Raw genomic sequence first — 13,065 nt, forward strand, 5'->3', positions numbered from 1 at the left:
GAGAAGGTTAAACTGAGACTTAAGATAATATGAAGGAGAGTTGGGATCATTTCGTCGTTTCANGTGGGCCGTGGCGCTCTTATCATTCCTACCACCATTATGATGAACTCCAGCAACTGCCTTAATAACGACGTTATTATGTCTATCAAACTCCATCACGACTTGAGTGGACTTCTTTCGAAAAAAGAAAAGACAGATTATATATTGACATCTGCAAGCGGGAAAAAGTTTCCAGCTCACAAAATCATTCTTGTTGCTCACAGTCCTAATTTACGGAATTTGATAAAAGATTCAGAGAGTGATTCTCTATTTATTGATATTCAAGACCATGATATGGACCTATTGCTTCAATTTCTATACACTGGTACTATCAAAGACATAATAAAACAAAATTGCATCAATTTATTGAAAATTGCAGACAAATTTCAACTCGAAAATTTGTTTTTACTTACACAATATGCTATCGGTGAACAAATCAATGTTGAAAATGCTATAAACATTGCTGTTATAGCTCGTAAGTATAATTTGAGCAAGCTTCAATTAAAAGTATTTTCTTTTATAAAAGACAATCCTAAGGTAATGCAAACGGAAAGCTGGGAGAAATTACAAGATGTAGAACTTACAAAAAAGCTGCTGGAACACATCTATGCGAAAGAATGACACATGCCTGCTTCTCGTTGCAAAATCAATTAGATTATTGTACAACGGGTTTAAGTACCAATTATTGTGATAAGTAATAAGAGTTGTGTAAGTTTAAAAAATTAATCATAATATTATTTCCTATCTGTAAAATAATTTAGGTCTAATTTATAATTCTATGTAGTAAATAGTACTTTGTGTGGTTGTTTCGCCAGTTGGAGAATATTTTCCTTGGTTACTTTAAAATGAAGTGTACTGTACATAAATAACCAAATTTTCAGTAACCAAGGAAGTACCTAAAATTATTTTTTTATTAAGAATATTTGAAATATAATTTTAAGCTATGATAAACTGATAACATCTATCCTAGATATTTTTTTTAAATTCACGATAATAATCTATGACTCATATATTTTGCCATGCATTTCTTACTCTTAAGTTTCTTCGGTACTTATACGTATTTTTAAAATGTGTTGTGACTGGCTAGGAAGTCATCGTTACAAGTAGGTATTAATAACATTTCAAAATTTTTTTGAGCAAAGCTCATACCTCAATATTGGTGCATTAAACTTTACCTATCTATATATGTATATTAAAGAAAGTCGTGTTAGTTACTCCACTTATATCTTAAGAACGGCTGAACCGATTTAGCTGAAAATTGTCTGGGAGGTAGTTTAGAGCCAGGAGAAGGACATAGGATACTTTTTATCCCGTTCGAAATAAAAAAAAAGTCTGCTTATTTATTGCCATTAAGGCGGAACAAAGTTCGCTGGGTCAGCTAGTTATTTAAAATAACTATATGAGGTATCTAAGAATTTAAGTGATTTTTGAAACAACATTAATTATTCAGGATGTTTAGGTTCAACTCTTACAATAGATAAAATAATGTGTATTATTAATTCTTAAAAAATCCATGTATGATTTTATGAATAAAATAAACACTTACTTATGTGACTATTGGATTTCATTTCTAAATATCTTTTTCAAATGTGTTATAATAACATATTTCAACAGTCTAAAGCTGACGAGTGGTCGTAAGAAAATCTATGTAACCTACTTAATGTCACCTGGAGGGAAAGTACTCTTAATATTGTAGATTTATATTTTTTTTCTCAAGAAAACATTCCTTTATTTTTGAAAAGAAATAGAACTGCTTTCAAAGATTTCCAAAAATTTGCTTGCCGAACCCGGGAATCAAACCAACTAAAATCTGTTATAAATTACACCCTGTATTTTTATTGCATCGATCGTTAGGGTTCAGTAAAAGGATGAAATCTCTCTAACAAACATAATACATTAAATGAAAGGAAAACCATGAAATCTTAAATTATTGATAAATCATAATTAAAATTTTTGGAAATATTTGAATGCTCATTTCAAGATGGCATTTCAAAATTCCATTCTGTGAATTTTAATTTTTTTTTTGTATGCCGACTGTACGTTCTTTGTACCTAATGTATACGGTAAATTAATTGAGAGCTTATTACGTAACACATAAAGTTTACAATAGAATGACGCTAGAAAATTGAATGAATGGTTACAATTAATTTTAATACCAACACCACAAAGAAACCAACGAATGAGTTACCATAAACAAAGATAGAAGTTTTGACAGAAGTTCATCTTTCTCGCTCTTACAGTCCCACATCCCGTTTCCTCATCCGTCAAGCGTGGCTAATCAAGGCACGAAAAGGTTTGTCACCAAAGATTTAATTTTCAGTATTTTCGTAGAAAATTCATCCAAATTTACTTCAATATTTCAATTCTTAGTAAATTAAAAATAATCAAGTGTCTGCCATAGTGGTAAATATTCTCGGAAAAGATAGGAATGTGTCCAAATTGAAAAAGACAAAAGTGTGCATTTGGGTAACAAATGCTGTGACCATTACGGAGGAAATAGCCTGTGATTTTTTGGTTTTAGAAAAATGAGCAGCTCGGAGGAGGTATCCTGGATTTCATGGTTCTGCACACTGCGGGGCAATGAATTTTTCTGTGAGGTGAGTGCAGTGGATATTAATTTGGGTGTGTGATACTGAAGGTAGATATTGATCCGACTCATGTATTTTAGGTGGACGAAGACTACATAAATGATAAATTTAACTTGACTGGCCTCAACGAGCAGGTGCCGCATTACAGGCAAGCCCTGGACATGATCTTGGATCTTGAGCCAGGTAAGTCATGAGGCTTCCATTGTTTATAAATTAGCATGTTAATCTGTGCCTACCTAATATTATCTAATGACCCTAATTTTTAATATTGTTACTTAAGCTTCTGCTGATAAGTTAGATTCTTGATTCCAGTACATTTACAAAAGTAATATTATGGAGAATACACAATTTTGAAGGTTAAGTTAAATAGCTATGATTTACAGCTTTAACTGGTGGTATACATTAGAGATNATCCATATATCAACACTGGCAACACGCAGCTGGCATTGTTGACAAGGCGATCCAACCATCAGTGGTGCGATTGTGTAAGGCAATCGTATTCATTTGACAGTTCATAACGTACGTTATGATGTGTCAAACGGCTAATTCTAATTGTGTACGGAGTTCATAAAACGATAACGATTTGATCGTTAATTTAAACGCAGATTTATCTAAAGCTAAGTGAACAGTGCAATAAATTATATTCTAGGCAAACTATTACTGGTTTGAAACTACACTTGTCTTACCATGAAAATCTATGTGATTCAAAGAGAAAACAATAAAGACTGACTGATTATAATAACGTTTTCTTTATTTTTCCCTTAAAATATGAGCCTTGTAAGGAAGTTTCGGTTTCGGCCGAAATAGACACCGTTGCCGAAATTCGTTTTCGGTTTCGGTTTCGGTCGTAAAACTAGTTTCGGTCGGACACTAGAGATAAGATATCCGTTAATTCAAATTATGATAACTATTCTTAACTAGCGGCCGCCCGCGACTTCGTACGCGTGGACCTCGTTTTACCCCCGTTAGATATCATGTTGATAGATGGCGTTTCACGGCATGAATATTTACGAATGTCAAAAACAGTACTTGTCCAGCGCTGTAGATTTTAACCAATGACGATAGGTAGCGCTTTTTAGACATTTTATTTATTTATTTAAATGTATTTGTCACATAAATTTAGCTTATATGTTAATCTGGGTTATAAACAATAATACTGTAAAGTTTCAACAAAATCCGTTCAGTAGTTTTTACGTTAAAGAGTATCCAGACATCATGACATCCAGACATCCAAACTTTCGCCTTTATAATATTATAGTAGGATTAGTAGGATACATTATACGAGATATTTGTGCACTACTCTTCTAACTACCATTACATAAAATAGCAGGTCAAATACCTGCCTTGTTATGCATAAAAAAAACTTTCGAAGCATAAACTTTCCAACTTTTCAAAGGTTTTTTAATTACGAATTCCTGTTCATAAAAAACTGAAATACCTTGAATCCCTTTTAAAAGTAAACGTATAAGTCAGCCGGATCAAACCGGGCTGTTAGCGATTGGGAATCGAACCCGCTGTCACGTTTCCTTTGACATGAGACCCTCGATGATTCGTCAATGACCGGCCAATAAGACCAGCTTAAACAGACCCCTAGCAAATCCATTTCCCTTTTAGGAATAGTAGCAAAAATGCGAATCACGGGTCAGGTGTGCTGGTCGGATAATTTGAAGAAAAAAATTATAAGGATACCTTTAAAGATTCGCTTTGCGATAAAGAGTTTTGATCTCTTTTAATATCGGAGCAAACTTGAGCGTTCATTATTTTACAATCCTTGGGAGCCCTTTGTACTGCAGTAGACGTCATTTGGCTGAAACGTCAAACGAACAATTTTACTAACAAGTCGCCTTATTTTGTTTACATTGAGATTGAGCTGCATAATTATGATAAAATACCTTTAATAATAATTAATAAACACAAAGATATTGAAAAAATAGCAATACGTGACACTGGATGTATGCGCAAACCGAACGAATACGAAGCATTAAAAAAATATATACATATACGTCCTAAATCAGTCGCAAGGCAATCGCCATCAAGCGAAGCAATCGCTAACTATCAATAGAGACTAGAGATGAAACGGATAGTTGTTTGGCCGGATACCGGATACCGGATATCCGGCGAGCTGCTAGGCCGGATAGCCGGATATCCGGCGGCCGGATAGTTGGCCCATTGTCACGTTGCATGTCGTGACGAGTTTAGCGCCGCACAGGAGCACTATGAACCAAAAGCCCAATCTAGCTGGACAAAAAGGGTCATCGCATATCTTACATTCGTTTAGCAAAAATGATAGCTTAATAACCAGAGGTAACGATTTAGTCATTATTTTTAGCAACTATCCTCTGATAATTTAGTAATTTTAAGACGAACTTGAACAAGTGAGTATTTTACGATCAAATTATTCACTTTCTTGAGGTTGATATATCAGTGTCTCCTGATTATTTCTAATACAATGAGGNCGGGCGTTTGTATGAAGCTTCCGTACTGTTTGATTTATCTACTGTGCTAGTGGTGCGCAAAGGGGAGAGGAGTTTCTATTACTCCAGCTACTGAGATGTATAACAGCACACGGTTGCGGGATAAACAACTAAAGCCCGGTCCGTGAGCACGTAGAATTTTGGCCAATGACCCCTAGCTACCCATCCTTATCGATCACGCGTAATTATATTGCTGCGACTGGCACCCGCAGTGAGTGGACCGGGCTTTACACAAAAATTGGAAGAGCGGGGTCAGATTGACTTAGCCATATCCTCGCCGGGTTAATAATATTATTTCACTAACAGGAATTTAGATCTATTTATTTAGATATATATACTAATACTATACAGTCTGTCCCAAAATTAGCAATTCACACTGGAGATATATACACTTAAGAACAAGCAAACATTATAAATAGGCGTGGATTGTTTAGGGCTTAGGGGGCGTCCATTAATTACGTGAGACGTTTAGGGGGGGAGGGGGTCAAGAAAAAATACCTCACAAAATGTCACGTGGAGGAGAGGGGGGTCTCGACAAATATCAAGTAATATTTTTTAGCAAGCAACTGTAAAATAAAAATTTTACAACTTTAACATTCTACAACGATTATGATACGTTACGAAAGGTTACTAAGTTAAAAAAGGATTATACAATATGTATAAATCTAATGCACTAACTAATCGAAGCATTTATATTAACTCATTTCCGTTGCAATTACGCATTTTGAAAAATCTCACGTAGAGGGAGGGGGAGGGGATTGAGCAAAATCTCATGAAATCTCACCAAGGGGGGAGAGGGGGTTGAAAAATAGCCCAAATTGTCTCACGTAATTTATGGACGCCCTTAGGGCATCAAGTAGTTTTATCAAGCTCTTAAGTATTATTAGAGGCCGGTCGATCTATTCTCATAAATAAAACACTGGATACTCATCTTATACATTATATTGCCTTATTTTAATTACAATTCATCACTTAGCACAAAAGCGCGCGGAGTCGTCTCCGCGCGTCCCTCTATTCTGACGATTGATTCTCGTGTGACATTGACAATACGTCAATGTCACTATGACAGCAGCTCATTGGCTATAACGATACCGCTATTTTAACGTTTTATATTTTTCACAATTAACAGTATATTCTGTCTATTATTCTCCGGCAGGGCTGTCCGACGTGCCAGGCGAGGCGATGGTGAAGCTGTACTGCCCGCGCTGCATGGACGTTTACACGCCCAAGTCGTCGCGGCACCACCACACGGACGGCGCCTACTTCGGCACCGGCTTCCCGCACATGGTGTTCATGGTGCACCCGGAGTACCGCCCCAAGCGCCCCGCCTCGCAGTTCGTGCCTAGGTAAGATTGTTTCATTAACCGTCGTCGTCGTCGAACAATATCTAGATCCGCCAATCTGTTTTTGGGCATTAAACTACTCTTAAAGTAGCTTCTTTTATATAAAACTAGCTGACCCGGCGAACTTTGTTCCACCTTAATGGCAATAAATAAGCAGACATTTTTATATTTCGAACGGGATAAAAAGTATCCTATGTCCTTCTCCTGGCTCTAAACTACCTCCCTGACAATTTTCAGCTAAATCGGTTCAGCCGTTCTTGAGTTATAAGTGGTGTAACTAACACGACTTTCTTACGGTTACGGCAGCCAGTCGAACATAAATGATGGTGATGGTGGCTATAGCTAGCAGTGCCCAGGATCGCTAAAAGTAATAGTAAACTCTCCACAGTTAGGAAAATAATTTTAAAACAAGACTGCCACTATAAATACCTTCATTTAACCACATTAAATATTTGTGGCATAATGTATAAAAATATAACCAATAATCATGCTGTTTTCTAGATAAAGATTATCTATTTTTATTATCATTATATTAGTTTTCCCAACTTTTAGTTATACACCGTGTTACTTTGCATTCTTGCCATATTCACAGAGATAAAAGTAGGGAACAATACCTATTATTTAAGATAAACAAGAGACTCCCATAAAGAAAGTACACTAAGATTTTAGTAAATTTGGTTTTTCAGTACAAATCGGAATAAACCAATTTTGTCTTGCACGTTCTACAGGTGCAAGTGGAATAAACCTAGTGGGCGTGGCCTAGTTCTTAATAATCTGTTGTTTTATGGCTCTGGGTACTAGCCTTTTTATCCAGTCATAATAATTATTTTAAAATACTCTTCAGTTGATTTCAGATTTTCCTTTCTACTCTCAGTTTCTACTTCACGGGCTTAGGACCGTCAAAAATACGTAATAATTATTAAGGTTTTAATTAATTTTAACATTGTACCCTATTTTTACAAATTAATAAATTAAGTATGAAATGAAATCACCTTATTCACAATTAATTATTTATTTATAAGTTCCTACTTACAAAGTTTACGTACTGCAAAGCAAGTGTTCAAAGTGTCCTCCGTTCTGATGAAGGCACAGTCTAGCACGGCGAAGCGTAGGTATTCCGCTTTAGTTTTCGCAACACATAAACGTTTTGTCTCACAGTTTCACTAAAACAATCCTTTCATGTAACGCGTTTACACTGTTTAGGTATCTCTTCTGCGCATACCAGTCGTTTCAAGTCACGCCAAAAATCCATTGGTGTCAGGTCCGAGGATCGTGGTGGACAAGCTACTGGACCACTCGTCCAATCCACTGTTCACCAAACGTATTATTCGCGCACTTGACGTCCTTATTGTGGGGGAGCACCATCCTGCTGCTAGTAGAGCATTTGGTGTAACGCTAAGGGTACGTCATCAACCATTTCGTCTAAGACGTCTTGCAGACACTCCAGGCACCATTTTGATTAAATTATTCGTTGTTTGAATACACTTCAGACATTTTTGTATAATTTATAACGTGATTTGTGATTGATGGATTTCTCAGTTTTTTACAAGTGTCAAAAAGACATTTTAAAGACAATAGATTGCAAAAGATATTTAAAAATACAATAAAAAGTAAAAAAGTCTTCATCGCCATCGCCAACAAGTGATGTGCATGCGTTACGATAATTAGTGATGTGTTTAACAGATTGTCGATAAAATAAAAACTCAAGATTAAAAAAAAAATTTTTCGGGCATTATTTTTTAACGGATTTGTGATCAGTATCAGTAATATAGTCACCTCTGTAAATATGGCAAGAATGCAAAGTAACACCCTGTACATATTCAGAATTCATTATTAAGTCGATAAAACAAACATTTCACTTTGTTTTACTGACTCAATATCTACAAACATTACCTGTTGCTTGATGTTCTCTATCCCGCATTTGAATCTTACCATGAATTTTTCTTCACATTAGCATTTTGATGTTTGTTCTCCTTTAAATGAAATTGACTACATTTCACAATGCTTTAAATTTTCATGATAATGAATAATGCATTGTATGGCTGACTAGTCAAGACAAGGTCGTCGCAAATCTACTCTGATATAAAAATTTTAGAGTTAATTCATTTGTCAACATGTCATGTTACAAATGTTAATTACATCACTGTTGTGATATTATTTATGCATTATCTTGCCTGTTTATGTTAGATCATCCGCGGTTGTTTTATCATACACACTACACAAAGACAACTGTCTACTCTTCCCCCTCTACTGTATGGTTTAGTCAAAAGTTAGCACATAAGGCCCCGTTTACACTTTAGAGCGAGAAGATTAGGCGAGTTCTTACATTTTGGCGGTTATTATCACACTGCGCCGCGCTCCGCCGCGAAGCGCGTGATTTTCATATAAAAAATCACGCGCGCGGACGCGTTGTCAGTGTGCAAACTGAGGTACTTGTATACAATGATTAAATCTGTCGCCCCGCGCTCCGCGGCGGAGCGCGGCGCAGTGTGATAACCGCCTTTCTGCGAGATTCCCAGGTGCCATGATGCCAACATAAATCTATATTAAATAAACCGTTTAATTCCAGACTGTACGGCTTCAAGATCCACCCGCTCGCGTACCAGATTCAACAGCAGGCGGCGGCGAGCTTCAAGGCGCCACTGCGGAGTGTCTCGTACAACAACGGTAAACGCTAGCCGCGCCCCACGATACAGACCTCCGCGCGCCAGGGCACCCGGACCTAACGAACGCCGGTTAACACCCCTACTCTCGGCACCATTCGTCGCTTTGAGGACCTGAAACTGTGTTATACAGCAGTGCCACTGCACTACCCTTGACACAAAATTGTGCTCGCGATTCTTAACACTTTTGACATCAGAAAAGTTGCTATGTATTTTATACATGAAAAATCAGTTTCTCAGTGGCGAGTCGAGATATGGGTCGGGTCATATGGGGGCTGGCAGGTGGAACTCAATAGTCTCCTAACAGTATTTTACGTCGTGTTAAAATTCTAAGTTAACGGTTGATGCCGCAAAGTTTCATCCATGTCGTGGGAATTTAACTTAGTGAGATGCATTCGATTTCGATACGAGGCGTGCCCTGGCGCGGACGAGCGCTCACCCGACACGTGGAAAGTATGATCCGTCAAAATTTGGTGTTGTCAGTTTGGTATCTCAAACCTATCCGTGCCTACTAAGCTCGTTCACATTGCGACGTCGACCAGAGGTAACGCCGCCAAAACCACAAGTTATCTTGTCACCTCGCAATGCGAAGTTTTGTGTTCCTTCTTTTCTAAATCTAACTTTCATGCTTGTAATAAGCTTCGGAACTTATCCGGCGGTTTGGCTTTCGTTGACCGGATAAGGAATGTGTTATGGAACGTAACAAGACGTGGACTTCATGTACATAGCTCTGTATGCCAAGGAGTGTCTGTATCGAATAACATTGTAACCTGAAACATCAACCCGTTGTGTTCGGGAGAAGTCTAGCAGGTGGGAGTAAATGATAAGATACGTTAAAATTGTCTTTAATTTTTCATAGGCTGTTGCTGCTCTACATAAACATTATTGAATCATTTTCGATATTTGTTTTGGAGATAGCCAACCTTGGGGTTTCTATGAAATAACATATTTAGTATTATGATGAAAACATTTATTCAATGTCACATAGATGTAATGTAGTAATAATTTACGTAATTCATGAAATCAAAAACCCTGGTAAAAAGGCATATCCAAATCAAAATGTAGGCCACGAGTTGTTAGTGGCAGTGAGCATATTACATCATCACCTAACATTTGCCATCCATTTAAATAAAATTGAAACGTAAAGCAGCGACGGCTCAACTAGCATCATTTTCTAGAACCGTATATCTCACGCGGACATCGAACAGCGTAAATAACACGCAGTTTAGACTTTCATGTTTTCGCAGACAGATATATTTATTCACGAGTAAGATCGATAATGTAATGTAGTTTCATAAATAAATATATTAGGTCTAGGGTTATGTAAGTTTTTATTTTTATATCCAACATTCATTGATAGAACATAGACATTCATTTCACTTTTCGCGTTTGCCACGTGAGATTTATACTTTATTTCGTTTCTGTATCGGTTCCAGTAATTTTAAATAAACAATATGACAACTATTGGCCTTTTTTCTTGCTTATCCTGCATGATAACCACGTTTCCTTCTGCTGAACGCATTCGATATAAAGATGAATTTTGAGCGGCACAAATGATGCGAACACTAGTCATTCAAACATCGTATTTCAAATCGATTTGTAAGAAATACATTTCCAAGGCAGTAGACACTTAGCTAGAAGAGTACAACCTGCTAATAGAGAATAACAGTAGTAGAGCTACAGACAACCATTCATACAATAATGGGCTTTGTTGTTGCCGAATGGGCATGCTTTGTAAACTGTGTTTGTTTTGTAGTCCAGTATGGTGTGAATGGCTCAACAGAAATCATTCGAATGCGATAAACAATATCTAAACGTTGACGTCTGGTTAGTGAACTAACATTTTAATGGAAGAAAATGTTTGTTTGCCGCAGAAACGAAGACTTCCAGTAACATTCCAAAATGATTATATACCCGCCGAGTGCGTCCCCAGGGCACTGCCCTGCCGCCGACTGCCCGCCGGCCGCGCCGCGGTACTAATACAAGCTATCTCGACCTGTAACTTTAACTAATTAATAATAATATAATATATTTATTAAACAATTACTCCTTATTTAGACAGCTAATCAATTAAAGAGTTATGTTTCAAATTCAATAAAGTTTATTTTTACGTTTTCTGTAATATGCTTTTCATTTGATTTTTTGCCTAAATTACATGTAGAGTATAAAACATTCTTAAATTACATTTTACTTATACATTAATTATTTTATTTAGCCAACATCACATTGTTTGTTGGCATGATTACATTTAAATCACAGCAATAGAAAATTACAAAAAGGTTGAAAATATTTATGTGGGGATGAGATATTCACACAGTTGGCGCATTAGGTCAGTGTTTTTGATTTCCTTGAAAGTGCTGGAGTGTATTACTGATGAATTCTTCTTTATGAATCTGAGTGCAGCAAGTTTTAGAATCTCTGAATTATACATATCTGCAACCATCAGTGTGTCCAATGCATTGTCTACAGACAGCTGCTGAGAAAGGGCATATTGAGAGATCTCTCTCAAGCCTTGTATGTTGTACCTGTCTGCAAGCATCAGCATGTTGAAACAATTGCAATTCTCCAAGTCTCTAATAGTTCCTGTATAGATGCATTCTAAGATACATTGAAGGTCTCCTTTATCCACATCAACTAGCTTCACAAAACCATTCTGGCTTTCAGCAGTCTCTTCCTTCAGCATAGCCTTGAAAACTTCACTGTGGGCTCCCAGTAGCACTTTGTGGACTTTGAACTTGGCTCCGTCTGCTGATTCTATGACAAAGTCGGCCCCTATGGGGTCACTCATCAGAGCACCAAAATCATGGTTTAACTTAACTTGGTCTATCAAGTTCTGATCGAGTCCTTTAATATCTGTGCAGTTAAAAGAGACGCCAATGTAAAGAGATCTGTTTTTCAATTGATCAATATCAAAGTTTGTAAAACTGTATGTTGTTAGATAATTCTGGGTCATCTCTTTAGTTTTCTCGAATTTGTATTCTTTTAGGGATTGTGTGAGGTAGACTGATGAACTTTTCTTGTCTATAGTCATGTCAGTGTTGCGGCTGATGGCGACACTAAACATGCACTCCTGGCGGTTGCACACAAAGAGGTGGAGAAGGAAGATGTTGCTCATCTGCTCGGTCTTGTACATGAACCAGTAGTCGGCCACGTCCTGGATGTAGGTGCCGCCGATGTCGTAGAAGTTGGGCCGGTGGAACTTCTGGTAGATGTTGTCCAGGCACAACCATTTGGCATCGCGCGTTTGGCACACCCGGTGTCCATGAATGGTGTCGAGCGCATCCTGGAGAAAGAATAAAAACAGTTAGAATTGGTTTTAAGAGTCCTGGAAAGAGTACAAACTTGCATAAATCAGTTGCGTACAGAGTACTTCGCTCGCTTTGCCATAGTAGCCCTTCGAGTGCCAGCGAATCGAGACACAATAGAAATCACTTGTTACCGTAGTCGCATGCGACCGCTTAGGATGCCACAAGATTAGAATAAATAAAAAATTGTGCAATAGTGAAATATGTGATGTAAACTACAGGATTTAAGTATTGATGGGTATTAGTCATCAGATGGGAATAACCGAAAAATTTCAATGAATATACTCACATGCTCTGCATTATTTTCCACCTCCATTTGAATTGAATTATTACACACAGTAAAGTAAATTATTAAAAGTATTCTTTGAGTAAAGGGTAAACTAATCCCAAAAATGACGAACTAACAAATCTACCTTCCGTCACTGTCACTGTCAGCTGTCGGTCAGTCAGCCGGAAATATCGATGTTGCCATTTAATAAATATAATTATCGGCTGCGTTTGGCCGAAAATAGCGCTTGTTAGCAAAATGGCGATCGCCATGGCAACCGCCGAAAACTTGCTTGTTTTTGGCGACGATACGTTTGCTAACTTCAAAAGTGACGTTTCCCCATACATTTTTTACGATTTTTTAGCAGTGTTAGCACTTCCGGCTA

At 37.2% G+C, this 13,065-nt stretch overlaps 3 protein-coding genes across 4 annotated transcripts; 2 read left to right on the plus strand and 1 right to left on the minus strand.

Moving 5' to 3' along the window:
• Nucleotides 1-69: 69 nt before the first annotated feature.
• Nucleotides 70-1,218, plus strand: LOC114353653 (protein maternal effect lethal 26-like). Its single transcript, XM_028305753.1, has one exon. The coding sequence runs from the start codon at nucleotides 100-102 to the stop codon at nucleotides 658-660; it is 561 nt and encodes a 186-aa protein (XP_028161554.1). The 5' UTR covers nucleotides 70-99; the 3' UTR covers nucleotides 661-1,218.
• A 1,022-nt stretch (nucleotides 1,219-2,240) lies between these two features.
• CkIIbeta (casein kinase II subunit beta) lies at nucleotides 2,241-11,349 on the plus strand. Its single transcript, XM_028304170.1, has 7 exons — nucleotides 2,241-2,332; nucleotides 2,561-2,636; nucleotides 2,708-2,810; nucleotides 4,242-4,273; nucleotides 6,203-6,447; nucleotides 9,014-9,111; nucleotides 10,982-11,349. The coding sequence occupies exons 2-7, from the start codon at nucleotides 2,565-2,567 to the stop codon at nucleotides 11,011-11,013; spliced, it is 582 nt and encodes a 193-aa protein (XP_028159971.1). The 5' UTR covers nucleotides 2,241-2,332; nucleotides 2,561-2,564; the 3' UTR covers nucleotides 11,014-11,349.
• Nucleotides 11,246-12,850, minus strand: LOC114353505 (speckle-type POZ protein B). Of its 2 annotated transcripts, none has more exons than XM_028305575.1 (2): nucleotides 12,702-12,850; nucleotides 11,246-12,390 (listed from the first exon to the last, which is right to left on the minus strand). In XM_028305575.1, the coding sequence occupies exons 1-2, from the start codon at nucleotides 12,726-12,728 to the stop codon at nucleotides 11,398-11,400; spliced, it is 1,020 nt and encodes a 339-aa protein (XP_028161376.1). In that variant the 5' UTR covers nucleotides 12,729-12,850; the 3' UTR covers nucleotides 11,246-11,397. The 2 variants fall into 2 exon arrangements, with proteins under 2 accessions (XP_028161376.1, XP_028161449.1); XM_028305648.1 differs by lacking the exon at nucleotides 12,702-12,850 and adding an exon at nucleotides 12,471-12,680.
• Nucleotides 12,851-13,065: the final 215 nt, after the last annotated feature.

The sequence above is a fragment of the Ostrinia furnacalis genome, unplaced genomic scaffold (assembly GCF_004193835.3).
Source record: "Ostrinia furnacalis isolate ACB-3 unplaced genomic scaffold, ASM419383v2 OfSCF0048, whole genome shotgun sequence".
Taxonomy (NCBI): Eukaryota; Metazoa; Arthropoda; class Insecta; order Lepidoptera; family Crambidae; genus Ostrinia; species Ostrinia furnacalis.

What these genes read in the sequence shown, in the direction of transcription:
- LOC114353653 (XM_028305753.1), top strand. Translation starts at nt 100, where the DNA reads ATGATGAACTCCAGCAACTGCCTTAATAACGACGTTATTATGTCTATC.
- CkIIbeta (XM_028304170.1), top strand. Translation starts at nt 2,565, where the DNA reads ATGAGCAGCTCGGAGGAGGTATCCTGGATTTCATGGTTCTGCACACTG. An exon ending in GCCTCGCAGTTCGTGCCTAG is followed by an intron (nt 6,448 to 9,013) that starts GTAAGATTGTTT and finishes GTTTAATTCCAG; the next exon opens with ACTGTACGGCTTCAAGATCC. An exon ending in GAGTGTCTCGTACAACAACG is followed by an intron (nt 9,112 to 10,981) that starts GTAAACGCTAGC and finishes TGTTTGCCGCAG; the next exon opens with AAACGAAGACTTCCAGTAAC.
- LOC114353505 (XM_028305575.1), bottom strand. Translation starts at nt 12,728, where the DNA reads ATGGAGGTGGAAAATAATGCAGAGCAT. An exon ending in TGGAAAATAATGCAGAGCAT is followed by an intron (nt 12,391 to 12,701) that starts GTGAGTATATTC and finishes TTCTTTCTCCAG; the next exon opens with GATGCGCTCGACACCATTCA.